Consider the following 14400-nt stretch of genomic DNA (forward strand, 5'->3'; position numbering starts at 1 on the left):
ACTAACTTTAGCAATCAATACTCACTTATACCTGCCAAGTATCAGCCCAGCCTCTTTCAGCAAGTGACCCAAACATACAGCTCCTAATACACCAATAAATTCCCTGTCTATCCCTCCTTCACTACCATCTTCATATATATTTGTGTGTTCCAGTATTACATCCTAGCCCCCAAAGTTGAATGTACCTAAAAATTGAAAAAATAGCAGATTTAATATCCAGGAGAAACCACATCCTAAATTTTAATTATATCATTGTATTTGAGTGTGATGTTCCAATTTGGTCTTCATTCATAATGAAAAAATGGAAATAAAGAAAGGGCACAGAACTCCACAGACTCTCATTTAAAGTCAGAGTTTGCATCTAAATATTAGTCAATGATTGTTTAGCCACTGCTTTGTAAGAGAAAAATCTTTCCTTATTTCATAAGTGTTAACTATTTAGACTTCATAGAAGCGTAACTCATGGACATTATACTTCCAAATGAGGATTACCTACTTTGCATAATGTACATACTGAAGTTTGGATTCTGAGCTTTGAAGTAGAAACTTACCAGGCTAGAGAGCCCAAATTCTTAGATTTTTTTAAACGCTCTTCCAGAGTATAGTAAAATAGTGTGATTGCAACTCAGGAGCACAGAGATGATTCACGTACTTAGTAGCTTAATTTTTAGACATTACTTTCATGTAATTATCTAGAGCTACTCAGCACTTGTCTGTATTTGGATAAATAATTTTAGAAAATGACTGGCCCTTATGGCCAAAATTTGCACACATTGCATTATTTGCTAAGTCAGCTTTTATAATTCATTTTAAATTTCCAAATGCAGCCCTAGATTATCAACAAGGAAAATAGCTGATTTACTGTTTTAATAAAGTAGCAACATTTGGAGAAAAGAACTTGACCTTTTCTGTTGTCTTTAAAATTTATTCTCATCAAAGTAATTTTGAAGTATTTATTTGTAGAATGTAAAACGTCGTTTTTTTAATCCCTACTGTTATTTTTCTAATACCTTGCTGATATTTTTGTATGCAGTTGCCCTTGGACCAGAAAGAAGAAAATCTGACTCAGGAGTCATGTTGCCAACACTCAGGGTCTCTCTTATCCAGGATATGAGGTATTTGTTGTATACATTAGCATGTAGTGATAACTTTGAAATATTTGTGACTTTCAGCTAAATTGCTCAAATAATTGTGGCTACGTGTATTTTTTGCTTATGTATTCTGAAGAAAGTATTTTTTATTTTTTTATAATTTTATGTTGCTTTTACAGTATTGTATATTTTACCTGACATTAAATCCAAAGGGAAAATAAGGCTGAAAAAAATTTTGTAAGTTCTTTATTCTGCTTTTTTAAACCCCTTTAAATACCTCCAGCCCACAGACTATATAAAATATTCCATATATATATATATATGGAAATAATGACTGGTTACTTGGGAGAAAAATTGCTGTTAGGAAGATTTAGTTTGAAGCAAATACAAATCTGAAAATTATCACTTTCAGTCATTGGTCTTTGAAGTCTTTGCAAGACATGAAGATATCTAAAATAGATTATTGATTGAGGAATACAGAGGATTTTTATTGTAGAAATATTAGGTACAATACTTAGTCAACTCTTAAAATGTGTGGGTTTAAAGTGAATGTCATAAACATCTATAACACTTGTAACTATATTTTATGGTGTGCTTTATTAATATGAATCATGGATTTTTATATGATTTGTGAAATATTTGCTTCTGAAAGGCATACCTCTTATAAGTGGCAGGATAGTGCAGTGTAGTGGTAACACATCCTGGCTTCACCACTTAGCTAGCTGTGGAGCCTTAGGGAGTTTTCTTAATGTCTCTGTGCCTCATTTTTTCCATTTCTCATATAGAGATAGAAACTACCTATCTCTTGGGATTCTTTTAAGAATTTAATGACTTTGGTCCATGTAAAAAATTTAGAGACGTATTTGACTCATTTTAAGAGTTCAGTAAATGTTGATGATTGTTATTATTTGAATCAATTTAGATATTAATATCTTAAATGTCTTTATTCCTTGGTAGATGAAATGTAGTTGTCCATATGAAGCTTTTGATTCCTTTTGATGGTCAGCACAAGAGGAATAGTTGTAACTGTAAGGGGAAAGTTATCTTAAACTATCTTAATAACTGAAACTTAGAAATCACATGTATGTCCTGCAGGGATTTCATAGTAACATCGCTTTCAGGTTATGGTTGTTAAAAGCTTTAAAACTCTGCTCAAGGGCCAAACTTCTAACACCTAATTAGGAGATGGTTATATCACATAAGGCTGCCCTGTTCCTTCCAGTTTCCTGCTTATTTTACTTTTACTTACTTAATGTTGTTTTTTGTTTTGTTTATATATATATATATATATATATTTTATTGAGATTGTTCACATATCATACAACTATCCAAAGATCCAGAGTGCACAATCAGTTGCCCATGGTGCCATCATACAGCTGTGCATTCATCAACACAATTAATTTTTTCAATTTTTAGAACATTTTCATTACTCCAAAAAAGAAATAAAGACAAAAAAGGGAAACAGAAATCCTCCCATACCCCTAACCACACCCCCCTCCATTACTGATTCATAGTTTTGGTGTAGTACATTTTTTTACTGTTGATGAAAGAATGTTAAAATACTACTAACTGTAGAGAGGCGGGGCAAGATGGCAGACTGGTGAGCTGTATGTTTTAGTTACTCCTCCAGGAAAGTAGGTAAAAAGCCAGGAACTGCGTGGACTGGACACCACAGAGCAATCTGTCTTTGGGCATACTTCATACAACACTCATGAAAACGTGGAACTGCTGAGATCAGCGAGATCTGTAAGTTTTTGCGGCCAGGGGACCCGCGCCCCTCCCTGCCAGGCTCAGTCCCTGGGGAGGAGGGGCTGTCAGCTCCAGGAAGGAGAAGGGAGAATTGCAGTGGCTGCTCTTATCGGAAACTCATTCTACTGATTCAAACTCCAACCATAGATAGACTGAGACCAGACACCAGAGACTCTGAGAGCAGCCAGCCCAGCAGAGAGGAGACAGGCATAGAAAAAAAACAACACGAAAAACTCCAAAATAAAAGCAGAGGATTTTTGGAGTTCTGGTGAACACAGAAAGGGGAAGGGCGGAGATCAGGCCTTGAGGCGCATATGCAAATCCTGAAGCAAGGCTGATCTCTCTGCCCTGTGGACCTTTCCTTAATGGCCCTGGTTGCTTTGTCTATTAGCATTTCAATAACCCATTAGATCTCTGAGGCGGGCCGTTTTTTTTTTTTTTTTTTTTTTTTTTTTTAAACCTTTTTGCTTTTTCTAAAACAATTACTCTAAGAAGCTCAATACAGAAAGCTTCAAAGAATTGAAATTTGGGCACGTCAAGTCAAGAGCAGAACTAAGAGAGCTCTGAGACAAAAGGCAATAATCCAGTGGCTGAGAAAATTCACTAAACAACACAACTTCCCAAGAAAAGGGGGGTGTCCGCTCACAGCCACCATCCTGGTGGACAGGAAACACTCCTGCCCATCGCCAGCCCCATAGCCCAGAGCTGCCCCAGACAACCCAGTGTGACGGAAGTGCTTCAAATAACAGGCACACACCACAAAACTGGGCGTGGACATTAGCCTTCCCTGCAACCTCAGCTGAATGTCCCAGAGCTGGGAAGGGGGAGCAGTGTGAATTAACAGAGCCCCATTCAGCCATCATTTGAGCAGACTGGGAGCCTCCCAACACAGCCCAGCAGCCCAGAACTGCCCTGGGGGGACGGCACTCACCTGTGACATAGCACAGTCATCCCTCAACAGAGGACCCGGGGTGCACAGCCTGGAAGAGGGGCCCACTTGCAAGTCTCAGGAGCCGTACGCCAATACCAAAGACTTGTGGGTCAGTGGCAGAGACAAACTGTGGCAGGACTGAACTGAAGGATTAGACTATTGCAGTAGCTTTAAAACTCTAGGATCATCAGGGAGATTTGATTTTTAGGGCCACCCCCCCTCCCCGACTGCCCAGAAACACGCCCCACATACAGGGCAGGCAACACCAACTACACACGCAAGCTTGGTACACCAATTGGGCCCCACAAGACTCACTCCCCCACTCACCAAAAAGGCTAAGCAGGGGAGAGCTGTTTTGTGGAGAACAGGTGGCTCGTGGACGCCACCTGCTGGTTAGTTAGAGAAAGTGTACTCCACGAAGCTGTAGATCTGATAAATTAGAGATAAGGACTTCAACTGGTCTACAAACCCTAAAAGAACCCTATCAAGTTCAGCAAATGCCACGAGGCCAAAAACAACAGAAAATTATAAAGCATATGAAAAAACCAGACGATATGGATAACCCAAGCCCAAGCACCCAAATCAAAAGACCAGAAGAGACACACCTAGAGCAGCTACTCAAAGAACTAAAGATGAACAATGAGACCCTAGTACGGGATATGAAGGAAATCAAGAAGACCCTAGAAGAGCATAAAGAAGACATTGCAAGACTAAATAAAAAAATGGATGATCTTATGGAAATTAAAGAAACTGTTGACCAAATTAAAAAGATTCTGGACACTCATAGTACAAGACTAGAGGAAGTTGAACAACGAATCAGTGACCTGGAAGATGACAGAATGGAAAATGAAAGCATAAAAGAAAGAATGGGGAAAAAAATTGAAAAACTCGAAATGGACCTCAGGGATATGATAGATAATATGAAACGTCCGAATATAAGACTCATTGGTGTCCCAGAAGGGGAAGAAAAGGGTAAAGGTCTAGGAAGAGTATTCAAAGAAATTGTTGGGGAAAACTTCCCAAATCTTCTAAACAACATAAATACACAAATCATAAATGCTCAGTGAACTCCAAATAGAATAAATCCAACAAAACCCACTCCGAGACATATACTGATCACACTGTCAAACATAGAAGAGAAGGAGCAAGTTCTGAAAGCAGCAAGAGAAAAGCAATTCACCACATACAAAGGAAACAGCATAAGACTAAGTAGTGACTACTCAGCAGCCACCATGCAGGCGAGAAGGCAGTGGCACGATATATTTAAAATTCTGAGTGAGAGGAATTTCCAGCCAAGAATACTTTATCCAGCAAAGCTCTCCTTCAAATTTGAGGGAGAGCTTAAATTTTTCACAGACAAAGAAATGCTGAGAGAATTTGCTAACAGGAGACCTGCCCTACTGAAGATACTAAAGGGAACCCTACAGACAGAGAAACAAAGACAGGACAGAGAGACTTGGAGAAAGGTTCAGTACTAAAGAGATTCGGTATGGGTACAATAAAGGATATTAATAGAGAGAGGGAAAAATATGGCAAACATAATCCAAAGGATAAGATGGCCGATTCAAGAAATGCCTTCACGGTTTTAACGTTGAATGTAAATGGATTAAACTCCCCAATTAAAAGATATAGATTCGCAGAATGGATCAAAAAAAATGAACCATCAATATGTTGCATACAAGAGACTCATCTTAGACACAGGGACACAAAGAAACTGAAAGTGAAAGGATGGAAAAAAATATTTCATGCAAGCTACAGCCAAAAGAAAGCAGGTGTAGCAATATTAATCTCAGATAAAATAGACTTCAAATGCAGGGATGTTTTGAGAGACAAAGAAGGCCACTACATACTAATAAAAGGGGCAATTCAGCAAGAAGAAATAACAATCGTAAATGTCTATGCACCCAATCAAGGTGCCACAAAATACATGAGAGAAACATTGGCAAAACTAAAGGAAGCAATTGATGTTTCCACAATAATTGTGGGAGACTTCAACACATCACTCTCTCCTATAGATAGATCAACCAGACAGAAGACCAATAAGGAAATTGAAAACCTAAACAATCTGATAAATGAATTAGATTTAACAGACATCTACAGGACATTACATCCCAAATCACCAGGATACACATACTTTTCTAGTGCTCACGGAACTTTCTCCAGAATAGATCATATGCTGGGACATAAAACAAGCCTCAATAAATTTAAAAAGATTGAAATTATTCAAAGCACATTCTCTGACCACAATGGAATACAATTAGAAGTCAATAACCATCAGAGACTTAGAAAATTCACAAATACCTGGAGGTTAAACAACACACTCCTAAACAATCAGTGGGTTAAAGAAGAAATAGCAAGAGAAATTGCTAAATATATAGAGACGAATGAAAATGAGAACACAACATACCAAAACCTATGGGATGCAGCAAAAGCAGTGCTAAGGGGGAAATTTATAGCACTAAACGCATATATTAAAAAGGAAGAAAGAGCCAAAATCAAAGAACTAATGGATCAACTGAAGAAGCTAGAAAATGAACAGCAAACCAATCCTAAACCAAGTAGAAGAAAAGAAATAACAAGGATTAAAGCAGAAATAAATGACATAGAGAACAAAAAAACAATAGAAAGGATAAATATCACCAAAAGTTGGTTCTTTGAGAAGATCAACAAGATTGACAAGCCCCTAGCTAGACTGACAAAATCAAAAAGAGAGAAGACCCATATAAACAAAATAATGAATGAAAAAGGTGACATAACTGCAGATCCTGAAGAAATTAAAAAAATTATAAGAGGATATTATGAACAACTGTATGGCAACAAACTGGATAATGTAGAAGAAATGGACAATTTCCTGGAAACATATGAACAACCTAGATTGACCAGAGAAGAAATAGAAGACCTCAACCAACCCATCACAAGCAAAGAGATCCAATCAGTCATCAAAAATCTTCCCACAAATAAATGCCCAGGGCCAGATGGCTTCACAGGGGAATTCTACCAAACTTTCCAGAAAGAACTGACACCAATCTTACTCAAACTCTTTCAAAACATTGAAAAAAATGGAACACTACCTAACTCATTTTATGAAGCTAACATCAATCTAATACCAAAACCAGGCAAAGATGCTACAAAAAAGGAAAACTACCGGCCAATCTCCCTAATGAATATAGATGCAAAAATCCTCAACAAAATACTTGCAAATCGAATCCAAAGACACATTAAAAAAATCATACACCATGACCAAGTGGGGTTCATTCCAGGCATGCAAGGATGGTTCAACATCAGAAAAACAATCAATGTATTACAACACATTAAAAACTCGAAAGGAAAAAATCAATTGATCATCTCAATAGATGCTGAAAAAGCATTTGACAAAATCCAACATCCCTTTTTGATAAAAACACTTCAAAAGGTAGGAATTGAAGGAAACTTCCTCAACATGATAAAGAGCATATATGAAAAACCCACAGCCAGCATAGTACTCAATGGTGAGAGACTGAAAGCCCTCCCTCTAAGATCAGGAACAAGACAAGGATGCCCGCTGTCACCACTGTTATTCAACATTGTGCTGGAAGTGCTAGCCAGGGCAATCCGGCAAGACAAAGAAATAAAAGGCATCCAAATTGGAAAAGAAGAAGTAAAACTGTCATTGTTTGCAGATGATATGATCTTATATCTAGAAAACCCTGAGAAATCAACGATACACCTACTAGAGCTAATAAACAAATTTAGCAAAGTAGCGGGATACAAGATTAATGCACATAAGTCAGTCATGTTTCTATATGCTAGAAATGAACAAACTGAAGAGACACTCAAGAAAAGATACCATTTTCAATAGCAACTAAAAAAATCAAGTACCTAGGAATCAACTTAACCAAAGATGTAAAAGACCTATACAAAGAAAACTACATAACTCTACTAAAAGAAATAGAAGGGGACCTTAAAAGATGGAAAAATATTCCATGTTCATGGATAGGAAGGCTAAATGTCATTAAGATGTCAATTCTACCCAAACTCATCTACAGATTCAATGCAATCCCAATCAAAATTCCAACAACCTACTTTGCAGACTTGGAAAAGCTAGTTATCAAATTTATTTGGAAAGGGAAGATGCCTCGAATTGCTAAAGACACTCTAAAAAAGAAAAACGAAGTGGGAGGACTTACACTCCCTGACTTTGAAGCTTATTATAAAGCCACAGTTGCCAAGACAGCATGGTACTGGCACAAAGATAGACATATAGATCAATGGAATCGAATTGAGAATTCAGAGATAGACCCTCAGATCTATGGCCGACTGATCTTTGATAAGGCCCCCAAAGTCACCGAACTGAGCCATAATGGTCTTTTCAACAAATGGGGCTGGGAGAGTTGGATATCCATATCCAAAAGAATGAAAGAGGACCCCTACCTCACCCCCTACACAAAAATTAACTCAAAATGGACCAAAGATCTCAATATAAAAGAAAGTACCATAAAACTCCTAGAAGATAATGTAGGAAAACATCTTCAAGACCTTGTATTAGGAGGCCACTTCCTAGACTTTACACCCAAAGCACAAGCAACAAAAGAGAAAATAGATAAATGGGAACTCCTCAAGCTTAGAAGTTTCTGCACCTCAAAGGAATTTCTCAAAAAGGTAAAGAGGCAGCCAACTCAATGGGAAAAAATTTTTGGAAACCATGTATCTGACAAAAGACTGATATCTTGCATATACAAAGAAATCCTACAACTCAATGACAATAGTACAGACAGCCCAATTATAAAATGGGCAAAAGATATGAAAAGACAGTTCTCTGAAGAGGAAATACAAATGACCAAGAAACACATGAAAAAATGTTCAGCTTCACTAGCTATTAGAGAGATGCAAATTAAGACCACAATGAGATACCATCTAACACCGGTTAGAATGGCTGCCATTAAACAAACAGGAAACTACAAATGCTGGAGGGGATGTGGAGAAATTGGAACTCTTATTCATTGTTGGTGGGACTGTATAATGGTTCAGCCACTCTGGAAGTCAGTCTGGCAGTTCCTTAGAAAACTAGATATAGAGCTACCATTCGATCCAGCGATTGCACTCCTCGGTATATACCCGGAAGATCGGAAAGCAGTGACACGAACAGATATCTGCACGCCAATGTTCATAGCAGCATTATTCACAATTGCCAAGAGATGGAAACAACCCAAATGTCCTTCAACAGATGAGTGGATAAATAAAATGTGGTATATACACACGATGGAATACTACGCGGCAGTAAGAAGGAACGATCTGGTGAAACATATGACAACATGGATGAACCTTGAAGACATAATGCTGAGCGAAATAAGCCAGGCACAAAAAGAGAAATATTATATGCTACCACTAATGTGAACTTTGAAAAATGTAAAACAAATGGTTTATAATGTAGAATGTAGGGGAACTAGCAGTAGAGAGCAATTAAGGAAGGGGGAACAATAATCCAGGAAGAACAGATAAGCTATTTAACGTTCTGGGGATGCCCAGAAATGACTATGGTCTGTTAATTTCTGATGGTTGTAGTAGGAACAAGTTCACTGAAATGTTGCTATATTATGTAACTTTCTTGGGGTAAAGTAGGAACATGTTGGAAGTTAAGCAGTTATCTTAGGTTAGTTGTCTTTTTCTTACTCCCTTGCTATGGTCTCTTTGAAATGCTCTTTTATTGTATGTTTGTTTTCTTTTTAACTTTTTTTTTCATACAGGTGATTTGAAAAAAGAAGGGAAAGTTAAAAAAAAAAAAAAAAAGAAAAAAGACAAACAAGGGAAAAAAAAAAAAAAAAAGATGTAGTGCCCCCTTGAGGAGCCTGTGGAGAATGCAGGGGTATTCGCCTACCCCACCTCCATGGTTGCTAACATGACCACAGACATAGGGGACTGGTGGTTGGATGGGTTGAGCCCTCTACCATAAGTTTTACCCTTGGGAAGACGGTTGCTGCAAAGGAGAGGCTAGGCCTCCCTGTATTTGTGCCTAAGAGTCTCCTCCTGAATGCCTCTTTGTTGCTCAGATGTGGCCCTCTCTCTCTGGCTAAGCCAACTTGAAAGGTGAAATCACTGCCCTCCCCCCTACGTGGGATCAGACACCCAGGGAAGTGAATCTCCCTGGCAACGTGGAATATGACTCCCAGGGAGGAATGTAGACCTGGCACCGTGGGATGGAGAACATCTTCTTGACCAAAAGGGGGATGTGAAAGGAAATGAAATAAGCTTCAGTGGCAGAGAGATTCCAAAAGGAGCCGAGAGGTCACTCTGGTGGGCACTCTTATGCACACTTTAGACAACCCTTTTTAGGTTCTAAAGAATTGGGGTAGCTGGTGGTGGATACCTGAAACTATCAAACTACAACCCAGAACCCATGAATCTCGAAGACAGTTGTATAAAAATGTAGCTTATGAGGGGTGACAATGGGATTGGGAAAGCCATAAGGACCAAACACCACTTTGTCTAGTTTATGGATGGATGTGTAGAAAAGTAGGGGAAGGAAACAAACAGACAAAGGTACCCAGTGTTCTTTTTTACTTCAATTGCTCTTTTTCACTCTAATTATTATTCTTGTTATTTTTGTGTGTGTGCTAATGAAGGTGTCAGGGATTGATTTAGGTGATGAATGTACAACTATGTAATGGTACTGTAAACAATCGAAAGTACAATTTGTTTTGTATGACTGCGTGGTATGTGAATATATCTCAATAAAATGATGATTAAAAAAAAAAAAAAAAAAAAAAAAAAAAAAAAAAAAAAGGAAGAAAGAGCCAAAATCAAAGAACTAATGGATCAACTGAAGAAGCTAGAAAATGAACAGCAAACCAATCCTAAACCAAGTACAAGAAAAGAAATAACAAGGATTAAAGCAGAAATAAATGACATACAGAACAAAAAAACAATAGAGAGGATAAATATCACCAAAAGTTGGTTCTTTGAGAAGATCAACAAGATTGACAAGCCCCTAGCTAAACTGACAAAATCAAAAAGAGAGAAGACCCATATAAACAAAATAATGAATGAAAAAGGTGACATAACTGCAGATCCTGAAGAAATTAAAAAAATTATAAGAGGATATTATGAATAACTGTATGGCAACAAACTGGATAATGTAGAAGAAATTGACAATTTCCTGGAAACATATGAACAACCTAGACTGACCAGAGAAGAAATAGAAGACCTCAACCAACCCATCACAAGCAAAGAGATCCAATCAGTCATCAAAAATCTTCCCCAAATAAATGCCCAGGGCCAGATGGCTTCACAGGGGAATTCTACCAAACTTTCCAGAAAGAACTGACACCAATCTTACTCAAACTCTTTCAAAACATTGAAAAAAATGGAACACTACCTAACTCATTTTATGAAGCTAACATCAATCTAATACCAAAACCAGGCAAAGATGCTACAAAAAAGGAAAACTACCGGCCAATCTCCCTAATGAATATAGATGCAAAAATCCTCAACAAAATACTTGCAAATCGAATCCAAAGACACATTAAAAAAATCATACACCATGACCAAGTGGGGTTCATTCCAGGCATGCAAGGATGGTTCAACATAAGAAAAACAATCAATGTATTACAACACATTAAAAACTCGAAAGGGAAAAAATCAATTGATCATCTCAATAGATGCTGAAAAAGCATTTGACAAAATCCAACATCCCTTTTTGATAAAAACACTTCAAAAGGTAGGAATTGAAGGAAACTTCCTCAACATGATAAAGAGCATATATGAAAAACCCACAGCCAGCATAGTACTCAATGGTGAGAGACTGAAAGCCTTCCCTCTAAGATCAGGAACAAGACAAGGATGCCCGCTGTCACCACTGTTATTCAACATTGTGCTGGAAGTGCTAGCCAGGGCAATCCGGCAAGACAAAGAAATAAAAGGCATCCAAATTGGAAAAGAAGAAGTAAAACTGTCATTGTTTGCAGATGATATGATCTTATATCTAGAAAACCCTGAGAAATCAACGATACACCTACTAGAGCTAATAAACAAATTTAGCAAAGTAGCGGGATACAAGATTAATGCACATAAGTCAGTCATGTTTCTATATGCTAGAAATGAACAAACTGAAGAGACACTCAAGAAAAAGATACCATTTTCAATAGCAACTAAAAAAATCAAGTACCTAGGAATCAACTTAACCAAAGATGTAAAAGACCTATACAAAGAAAACTACATAACTCTACTAAAAGAAATAGAAGGGGACCTTAAAAGATGGAAAAATATTCCATGTTCATGGATAGGAAGGCTAAATGTCATTAAGATGTCAATTCTACCCAAACTCATCTACAGATTCAATGCAATCCCAATCAAAATTCCAACAACCTACTTTGCAGACTTGGAAAAGCTAGTTATCAAATTTATTTGGAAAGGGAAGATGCCTCGAATTGCTAAAGACACTCTAAAAAAGAAAAACGAAGTGGGAGGACTTACACTCCCTGACTTTGAAGCTTATTATAAAGCCACAGTTGCCAAAACAGCATGGTACTGGCACAAAGATAGACATATAGATCAATGGAATCGAATTGAGAATTCAGAGATAGACCCTCAGATCTATGGCCGACTGATCTTTGATAAGGCCCCCAAAGTCACCGAACTGAGCCATAATGGTCTTTTCAACAAATGGGGCTGGGAGAGTTGGATATCCATATCCAAAAGAATGAAAGAGGACCCCTACCTCACCCCCTACACAAAAATTAACTCAAAATGGACCAAAGATCTCAATATAAAAGAAAGTACCATAAAACTCCTAGAAGATAATGTAGGAAAACATCTTCAAGACCTTGTATTAGGAGGCCACTTCCTAGACTTTACACCCAAAGCACAAGCAACAAAAGAGAAAATAGATAAATGGGAACTCCTCAAGCTTAGAAGTTTCTGCACCTCAAAGGAATTTCTCAAAAAGGTAAAGAGGCAGCCAACTCAATGGGAAAAAATTTTTGGAAACCATGTATCTGACAAAAGACTGATATCTTGCATATATAAAGAAATCCTACAACTCAATGACAATAGTACAGTCGGCCCAATTATAAAATGGGCAAAAGATATGAAAAGACAGTTCTCTGAAGAGGAAATACAAATGGCCAAGAAACACATGAAAAAATGTTCAGCTTCACTAGCTATTAGAGAGATGCAAATTAAGACCACAATGAGATACCATCTAACACCGGTTAGAATGGCTGCCATTAAACAAACAGGAAACTACAAATGCTGGAGGGGATGTGGAGAAATTGGAACTCTTATTCATTGTTGGTGGGACTGTATAATGGTTCAGCCACTCTGGAAGTCAGTCTGGCAGTTCCTTAGAAAACTAGATATAGAGCTACCATTCGATCCAGCGATTGCACTTCTCGGTATATACCCGGAAGATTGGAAAGCAGTGACACGAACAGATATCTGCACGCCAATGTTCATAGCAGCATTATTCACAATTGCCAAGAGATGGAAACAACCCAAATGTCCTTCAACAGATGAGTGGATAAATAAAATGTGGTATATACACACGATGGAATACTACGTGGCAGTAAGAAGGAACGATCTGGTGAAACATATGACAGCATGGATGAACCTTGAAGACATAATGCTGAGCGAAATAAGCCAGGCACAAAAAGAGAAATATTATATGCTACCACTAATGTGAACTTTGAAAAATGTAAAACAAATGGTTTATAATGTAGAATGTAGGGGAACTAGCAGTAGAGAGCAATTAAGGAAGGGGGAACAATAATCCAAGAAGAACAGATAAGCTATTTAACGTTCTGGGGATGCCCAGAAATGACTATGGTCTGTTAATTTCTGATGGATGTAGTAGGAACAAGTTCACTGAAATGTTGCTATATTATGTAACTTTCTTGGGGTAAAGTAGGAACATGTTGGAAGTTAAGCAGTTATCTTAGGTTAGTTGTCTTTTTCTTACTCCCTTGCTATGGTCTCTTTGAAATGTTCTTTTATTGTATGTTTGTTTTCTTTTTAACTTTTTTTTTCATACAGTTGATTTGAAAAAAGAAGGGAAAGTTAAAAAAAAAAAAAAGAAAAGAAAAGAAAAAAGACAAACAAGGAAAAAAAAAAAAAAGATGTAGTGCCCCCTTGAGGAGCCTGTGGAGAATGCAGGGGTATTCGCCTACCCCACCTCCATGGTTGCTAACATGACCACAGACATAGGGGACTGGTGGTTTGATGGGTTGAGCCCTCTACCATAAGTTTTACCCTTGGGAAGACGGTTGCTGCAAAGGAGAGGCTAGGCCTCCCTGTATTTGTGCCTAAGAGTCTCCTCCTGAATGCCTCTTTGTTGCTCAGATGTGGCCCTCTCTCTCTGGCTAAGCCAACTTGAAAGGTGAAATCACTGCCCTCCCCCCTACGTGGGATCAGACACCCAGGGAAGTGAATCTCCCTGGCAACGTGGAATATGACTCCCGGGGAGGAATGTAGACCCGGCAGCGTGGGATGGAGAACATCTTCTTGACCAAAAGGGGGATGTGAAAGGAAATGAAATAAGCTTCAGTGGCAGAGAGATTCCAAAACGAGCCGAGAGATCACTCTGTTGGGCACTCTTACGCACACTTTAGACAACCTTTTTTAGGTTCTAAAGAATTGGGGTAGCTGGTGGTGGATACC

The 14400-nt window shown here is 38.0% G+C and overlaps 1 protein-coding gene across 3 annotated transcripts in view; it reads left to right on the forward strand.

The window, feature by feature from the left end:
* The window catches only part of DENND5B (DENN domain containing 5B), a 260804-nt gene that overhangs the window by 197583 nt on the left and 48821 nt on the right, over positions 1 to 14400 (forward strand). For all 3 annotated transcript variants that reach the window (XM_037846449.1, XM_037846450.1, XM_037846451.1), the window contains one exon: positions 1034 to 1115. In XM_037846449.1, coding sequence (XP_037702377.1) covers positions 1034 to 1115 — 82 coding nt within the window. The remainder of the gene's footprint in view (positions 1 to 1033; positions 1116 to 14400) is intronic.

The sequence above is a fragment of the Choloepus didactylus genome, chromosome 8, assembly GCF_015220235.1.
Source record: "Choloepus didactylus isolate mChoDid1 chromosome 8, mChoDid1.pri, whole genome shotgun sequence".
In the NCBI taxonomy this organism is placed as follows: Eukaryota; Metazoa; Chordata; class Mammalia; order Pilosa; family Megalonychidae; genus Choloepus; species Choloepus didactylus.